The sequence below is a fragment of the Chionomys nivalis genome, chromosome 6 (assembly GCF_950005125.1).
Source record: "Chionomys nivalis chromosome 6, mChiNiv1.1, whole genome shotgun sequence".
Classification (NCBI taxonomy): Eukaryota; Metazoa; Chordata; class Mammalia; order Rodentia; family Cricetidae; genus Chionomys; species Chionomys nivalis.
The window spans coordinates 4,140,724-4,148,519 of NC_080091.1; the positions used below are offsets into that span (position 1 = coordinate 4,140,724).

Below are 7,796 nucleotides of genomic sequence, written 5' to 3' on the forward strand. Positions count from 1 at the left end.
AGTATGGTCGCTCTCCCTCTTAGCATGGGTCCCTCCCACCCACAGGAACCCATGTTGACCAGAGTAGCCAGGTGATGAGGGGCAGCAGGACGATGAGGGGCAGTGGAACCTCCTCTCCTCAGTCTGCGACCATCTAAGGCATCCTCATCCAGCGCCCTGGACGTCCTCGACATGTGTGCATGGGGAATGGTGACCCCCAAGGACTAGATGATCCTGTCCCAACTCTGGTGTCAGACGCATAGCCACACAGTGACTTAGTTCAGAGAAAACCCTGTTTCCAGAGGGCTTCCTGGAGGAAGTGCCTACCACCCCGGGGAAGCAGCCTCAAGACCTGAGTCTCACTGGGCCAGGCAGGGCCAGGTCAGTTCCTGGTTTAGGCGTCTGGCAGGACCTGGAAATGGAGGAAACGGAGACAGCTCTCTGAGGACCGCAGTTTGACTAGGCTCTACTCTCAACCCTGTCCAGACAGTTGGGCTATGGTGAGGACAGGATGGGTTGATGTGGACGCAGGGTGGGGACAGGGCCCAGCACTTGGATCTGTGAGTCCCTGATCACACAGGCTGGGGCCTCCCTCCCTCCCTCCCTCTCTGTCCAGCAGTCCCAAGTGACAGAGAGTAGGAGTGTGAGAAAGGCCTTCCTCACCCAAGGCTCCCCACTCCCCGCCCACCATCCACAGCGAAACTATGTTGTTATTAAACACAAAGCAAGCAGACCTGCACCCCCGCACTCCCCAAACACCTTTACTGCACTAAAAACAGCATTATAAACAAACACATTGGGGGAGGCGTCTTAAAGAGGCGCACACAGTCAACTGCAAACACAAAGATATCGAATAGTGCAGGGTGTAGAAAACGGGACCCTGTGGAGCATAGGGGATGGGAAACAGAAAACAGCAGGTGATCCGTGCGCCCTTCTGTCCATCACCCCAACTGACCAGCCCAGGTCTTGGTTGTGCCCCAGTTCCAGAGACTGTGGGGACCAGGCACAGGGAAGAGTCCACTTCAAGGTGCCACTCGGCTGTGCCTAAAGGGTCCCTAAAGAATCAGCTCCATGTTCTTCTCTAGAGGGCCTTGGGCTTTTAGAGTTTGAGGATAGCAAAAGAGGAAGGACACCGGGCCCTTCCTGGTCCACCAGGGCCCAACAGGCAGTCCATTTAATCCGAGGCATAGTTTGTGCAGAACGCAGCAGCAGTTCCGGGAGCCAGGATCCTACCGCAGGAGGGCTTCCTATGCAGGGAAACCACACAGAACCCAGACCTGTCCCTCCCACCCACCACCAAAGCCTATTTACACTCTGGAGCAAGGGGCACCCTGGGAAGGAAGTTTGTAGCCTGCTGAATGGGGAGGGAGTCTTGGGCTTGAGGCAGAAGCTCTGGGTTACAGGTGCTTCTGGTTGGTCGGCAGGAGTGGAGAGAATCCTGCGCCAAAGAGCCAACAGCGAAGAGACCCTGCGACCCTCGGCTCCTAACGCACTTCTAGTCTCCCCAGCTCTAGACAGAATGGAACACCAGCCCCAGAACCTGAGAGGCTGGGTCTACCTGGAGCCAGCCTGGTCAGGGAGGATGACCTCCCACAGACGAGGGGTTCTCAGAGCATCTGAGCTGAGTGTAGCAACCAGACTGTGACGGAAAACACCCCGGTGCAGTGAAGGGGGGAAAGATAGGCCAGCCCCCACTCGGGGACCTAATCTCTGGGTACCGGTTGCCTTAGGTACCCAGGATCCTGGGACCGCTAAGAACCCCACAACTCAAGATGAAAGGGCCAAGAGGTATCACGGAGTGGGAAGGGGGAGGGGTGCCGGCCGGCAGAGCAATGCTTTGCGCCTGCAGCCCATCTCCTATGAAAAGAGCAATCCACTAAGAGAGACCCAGGGAAACACAGGGCCGCAGGCCCCGCCCCCACCCACTCCGATGTGGAGGGGGAGGAGCCGGTGACCTCACAGAAAGGGCAGCAGCGAGGTCAGTGGCAGTTCCTCCTCCCCCAGGATTGTGTCCCGCTTGAGACTGCTACCCTTATTGACCACCTTGATTCTGAGGGCCAGCTTGCGCACGCTGGCTGGACCCAGGCCGTCAAAGAAGAAGTCCTCGTTGAAGATGGGGTGGCGACTGTTTTTGATGATGGTGCTCCGCTGCTTCTGCAGCTTCCCGGGCACCAGGCACAGCCCCACGCAGCAGTTGATGCTCCGGGCATCACAAGGCCGGTCGTACAGACCCTCAGCCGCCAGCAGGCGCACACGCAGGCGGGCCTGAGCCGCCTCGTATTCCGCCAGCAGCCTCACGCTGCCCCTGGTGCCCATCCGCACTGTGTGCTCTCCACGTGGTGCCTGGCCAGACTCGGGGCCTGGCTCCGGGGTAGCCTTGCGGGTCAAGCGGCGACGGACACCTGGGCTAGTATCTGGGGTGCTGTCATCGGCAGACAGGGAGCCATGGCGGCCCACCGAGTGTTTCAGCTGGCTCACCTTGGCCTGGCTGTCCTGGGCGAAGCCCTTGAGCAGCGACACAGAGCGAGAGAGCAGAGGGGACCCGAAGGGAGAGGACTCGGCAGAGGACCCCGTGTCACTTTCCCCGCCGCTGAAGTAGCGACTAGGGCTCATCAGGCCCCCTCCAGCCTCCCGGGGTCCCCCATTACCCCCATTGGCCTTGGCACCTGCTCGCCGGCGGCCAGCACCAGGGGAACCCACCTGGGCCAGGGCCCCGTGCTCACTGTGGAAAAGGGACTCCTTGCGTCGGGTGTGGGGGCTCTCAGCCAGTGTGGCAAAGCCATAGGATGTTTGAGCCTTGGGCACAGAGGGCAACGACATGGCACCCTGTGCCTGGGGGTCGGCGTTGGTGGCCTCCTCTGCGGTCCAGTCCTCTGCGCTCTCTATCTGAATCACGTGTCGTGTGGCTGCCTTCAGCAGACTCCTGCTCTCTGAGGCCAACTTGACAGGCAGCCGGGGGCTTCGTGGTGCTCGGCGGGGCCCAGGTGAAGCCAGGTTCTGCTCGGAAGTGGATGGGCCCAGGTCTGCCTGCCCCTCGGCCTCTGGAGGGCCAGAGGGCAGCTTGGGGGGTATGAAGAAGTCGGGGATCTTGTCCGGCGTCAGCACGTTGCTATATAGAGGACCCTTGGAGGCCTTGTCCCCAGCCTCGCCACCCACCCCGCGGCTGGCTCCATTGTCCCCAGACCCCCGAAGCCGTTCCAAGAACCACATGTTGGTTTTTCTCATGAGGACAACAGGCAAGAGACCAGGGAGTCTGAGAAAAGAAATAGGGATCAGAGGTGACAGATGTACTCAAAGGCCACCTGTCAGAGGGTGGGACCTGTTGGGGTTACCAAGAGGTTGGTATTTGTGCCCAGGTGTAAGATGATTGTCAGAACTGTTAGGGGCCGGCTCTTTACACGGGGCGGGGGGAGGGGGTCATCTGCCAGGGCCCCATGGGGTTGCCATCTGGTTCAGTGGTCATCACCTGTCAGGGTCGAGGCCAGCGTAATGCAGGGACACGCTGAGCGCTTGGAGCGCCCTGAGTAGTGTCAGCCTCCCAGGCCAGCTGGCCCCAGCCTGCATTCCGCACACCTACCCACCCACCTGAAGGGCCGGGGTCTCCCCCAGGAACCACAGGCCTGAGCTGTCCCGGCCCCGCCCCCAGCTGCCACCCACCTGTGGCTTCGCTCAGCTGCTGCGCCTTGCGTTGGGTGGGGGGGAGGCGGCCGTCCTGGGTCCCGCGCAGCGAGCTGACCGCGCCCCCGGCTTTCCGGGCGCGGGGTCTGGGCACCTCGGAGCGCGCGGGGCTCCCCTGCCGCGGGCTTCGGCGACTCCGGAACGCGAGGCTCGGCTGCGGGCCCGGCGCAGCTGCGAGCGAGGCGGCAGCGCAGGGGCCAGCTCTGCGCCCGGCGCGGGAAACCGCCCACCAAGCCGTATTCCTCCGAATGTGGCCGCGCGCCCGCGGCCCCGCAGTCCGGCAGGGGCGGGGCCTCCCGGAACTGGCCGAGGGTGGAGAATCGGGGGCGGGGTTCCTAATATAAATAGGGCGGGGTCTGCACGTAGGACCGGACTGGGAGCGGGGTTGGATGACGGGCGGGGCTCCTGCTTAAAATAAGGTGGAGCCTGAAGAAGGGGCGGGGCTGGCAGGAGAGGCTGGACTTTCTTGGTCGGGGCCTGGGGGGGCCGGTAGTATTGGATCAATTGTCTGGCACAAGGAGGGGACGCTGAGAGGGTGAGGGGAACCCACTCGTACGGCCAGGGGCGGATCCAGCTGTGTGGGACGGATCTTGGGCTCTGGGCTGAACCTCCTGATACCAACTGTATCGCCTGTGGTCCTGAGCAGGACCCCACAGCACTGATCTGGGCCTCTGGTTCTAGACTGAGATACAGACTGGATGGGGAGCGGAGGGGCGGGGTTTGTGGCACTGAACCCAGCTGGGGCAAGCTGTACCACTTCCGGTCTGGGCACCGCCCCTCACCTCTGAGGAGCGTAGTAGTTATGATTGGAGTTGGGAACTGAGTCCCAATCTGCTTCTAAATGACTTTCTCCATCTTGGGTTCTCATGGCCGCTCAGCAGGTGAATGGCAGTGTGGGTATGTGGCTCTCCATGACACTACCGTAGCAAGCCGATCGTGGTGGCGCACACCTTTAATCCCAGCACTCAGGAAGCAGGCGCAGGCGGATCTCTGTGAGTGAGGCCAGCCTGGTCTACAGAGTGAATTGCAGGGCTATACAGAGAAACCCTGTCTCAAACCAACAAAACAAAAATAAAAACAAAAACCCGCGGCAGGAAATCTACAGGGGAATGGAAGAAACTGCCATTGGCCATGGCAGATAAAGAGTCCTGGCAAGGTAAAGCCAGGGCTCAAACCACGGGCACCTCCTGGGTCACAGTGCCTAGGAGCCAGGCTGCCTTGGTCTGCTCAGCTGGAGCTTGAATCTTGTGGCCATACGCACTCGCTGCTGTGTGCCTCTAAACTCTCTGTTCCTCTGCCACCTCAGTGATTCCACAGGCCACATTTATCCACTGCTGAGAGTCCCGGAGAGCCTAAGAGATGTTGGCTGGAATTTTTTCCCAAGCTTTCTGCAGGCGATCAAGCTCTTAGTGAAGGGCGCTGAGGACCCTCGCAGCAAAGGACTCCAGCAGCTGAGCCCAGCGGCTGTCCCCTGCACCCTGTTATGTTCGGAAGCTTAGAAATGGAAGCCATGGAGAAAGTTATCTGGAAGTGGGTCTCCACCCCTACCCTATTGGCCCCCGTGGACCCCACCCTGCAGGGAGGGAGCCCAGCCCTTCCAGCTGGCAGATGGCGACCAGGAGCCTGTTGGTCAACAAAGCCGTCTGCCTCTTTCTGAGCAGAACCACTGGCCGAGGCAGATGTGGCCAACCCCCTCCTATCTAGGACTCAGGCTCAGTTCATGCTGGAGAGAGCTCCTAGAGCAGGTGGTATTGATCCAGCTTCTTCCTACAGTTCTGAGTTGTGCCACCTCCTGCTGGGCACAACCTTAGCCCCCAGGGTCAGTGGGAGGGGTCTTTCTCAGAGGTCTGTGTGCTATTTTGCTCCTGTCTGGGGCTAAAGAGATGGCTCAGTGCTTAAAAAGAACATTCTCTCATCGAGGATCCAGGTTCAGTTCCTAGTACCCATATGACTCACAGACATACACGCAGGGCAAAACGCTCATACACATAAAACACAATGCAGTGCTATATACAACAAAGGCGTGAGGCTCAAGATCTGGTGCCAATCTTTGTACCCACACAGCTCTAACAAGAGAAGTCTTGCCTCAGGTCACAAGGGCCTGACGGTTCCTGCCCTACAGCCTGTTTACTTAGACATGAGCAGTGCGTGGCAGGCCCACAGGAAGCTGGGCCTCCTGTCTCAGAGTAAGGGACCTATGGGCACGCCAGAGAAAGAAACCCCCAGAATTCAGACTCAGAACTGTGGCACACTCATCTGAGATCCCTCAGGGCAAGCATTTGCTGAGTAGTTGGTGTGAAGGGTAGGATGGGGGTGGAATCCCCCAGAGCCAAGCACCTGAGCTTCCTGGAGAACTGAGCCTGAGTCCTAAACAGGAGGGTTGGCCACAGCTGCCTTCACCCATGGCTCAGCTCGGTGACAGGAAGATAATGGAGCCTGGCGGTTCGGCCATCCCTCACCACACGTGGGTCTCTGGTGGGTCACTAGCATCCATCTCCTAGCCTGCACCGTGAGACCTGAGGTCCCTAAACTCAGGGCGGAGTGAGTACACGTCCTGAGAGGCACCAGACACAGGACTTCGGGGGGGGGGGCTGGAGGGGGCTGGACCTTGTAAAAACAGTGTATGAACGGATTCACCAATGACTGAACAAAGCTAGTTTAGACCTCTTTGACCCAGGTTCCAGAATCCAATCCCCAGACATTCTTGTCCCCGCCAGAGTGGCTCTTCTCACTGGAAATCAAGTTTAGGACCTCATGCCTCCTCAGTCCTGTGTCCTCCACCCCTGGGCACCATTCTGATCCCTGGGCATGCCAGCTCCACACACACAGGCCCTCTTTACATGTTCTCACTCTGCCCACAACTCTATGCCCTCCACGCCAGGATCAGCAGCGATCTGCAACGAAGCCGTCCAGATTGCCTGGACTCCAAAACAGTCCTCTCCCTAGGTGTTATCTGTAAAGTACACTTAGTGGTGACTTGCTGATCAATGTCTGAGATAGTTTTTCATCCCTGCTGAAGACTGTGGTGGGAAGAATGGATGAGTTGGTATGTGGGTAGATGAGTAAGTGGATAAAAGGGTGGGTGGGTGTGGACAGGGCTGAAGGTTGGATGGGTAAAGACATGGATGGATGAGTGGATGGGTGGATAGGTGGATGGGTGGATGGGTGGGTGGGTGGATGGGTGGGTGGGTGGGTGGATGGGTGGATGGATGGATGGGTGGGTGGATGGGTGAGTGGATGGATGGGTGGGTGAGTGGATGGGTGGGTGGGTGAGTGGATGGGTGGGTGGGTGGGTGGATGGATGGGTGGGTGGGTGGGTGGATGGGTGGGTGGATGGGTGGGTGGGTGAGTGGATGGGTGGGTGGGTGGATGGGTGGATGGATGGATGGATGGGTGGGTGGGTGGATGGGTGGGTGGGTGGATGGGTGAGTGGATGGATGGGTGGGTGAGTGGATGGGTGGGTGGGTGAGTGGATGGGTGGGTTGGTGGGTGGATGGATGGATGGGTGGGTGGATGGGTGGGTGGGTGGGTGGGTGAGTGGATGGGTGGGTGGGTGGATGGGTGGATGGATGGATGGATGGGTGGGTGGGTGGATGGGTGGGTGGGTGGGTGGGTGGGTGGGTGGATGGATGGGTGGGTGAGTGGATGGGTGGGTGGGTGAGTGGATGGGTGGGTGGGTGAGTGGATGGGTGGGTGGGTGAGTGGATGGGTGGGTGGGTGGATGGATGGATGGATGGGTGGATGGGTGGGTGGGTGGGTGGGTGGATGGGTGGGTGGGTGGATGGGTGGGTGGGTGGATGGGTGGGTGGGTGGATGGGTGGGTGGATGGGGTGGGTAGATACGTGGATAGATGGGCATATGAATGGGTGGGTGGAAAGATGAGGGTGTGAATGGGTGTTAGGAGGTGGGTGGGTGGGTGGGGATGGGACCCTCAGCCACTCTGTATTTGAGGAAGAGTGTCTCGTGTTTGTGGCAGGTGGAGGTTTTTACTCCCACGCCCTCCCCGGCATGTACTCCAGAACACCACAGAGAAGCCCAATCCTTGCCTGTGTCCAGGGTCTGTTCATTCAGGGGGGCCCCTAGCAGGTAAGCCACAGTGACTCCAAGAAGGGGCTAAGAAACATTGAGAAAGAAGCTGG

The 7,796-nt window shown here is 59.5% G+C and overlaps 1 protein-coding gene across 1 annotated transcript; it reads right to left on the reverse strand.

Moving 5' to 3' along the window:
* Positions 1-779: 779 nt before the first annotated feature.
* C2cd4c (C2 calcium dependent domain containing 4C) lies at positions 780-3,887 on the reverse strand. Its single transcript, XM_057772478.1, has 2 exons — positions 3,637-3,887; positions 780-3,232 (listed from the first exon to the last, which is right to left on the reverse strand). Exon 2 carries the CDS (start codon positions 3,202-3,204, stop codon positions 1,936-1,938), a length of 1,269 nt encoding a protein of 422 aa, XP_057628461.1. The 5' UTR covers positions 3,205-3,232; positions 3,637-3,887; the 3' UTR covers positions 780-1,935.
* Positions 3,888-7,796: the final 3,909 nt, after the last annotated feature.

What these genes read in the sequence shown, in the direction of transcription:
- C2cd4c (XM_057772478.1), bottom strand. Translation starts at nt 3,204, where the DNA reads ATGAGAAAAACCAACATGTGGTTCTTGGAACGGCTTCGGGGGTCTGGG.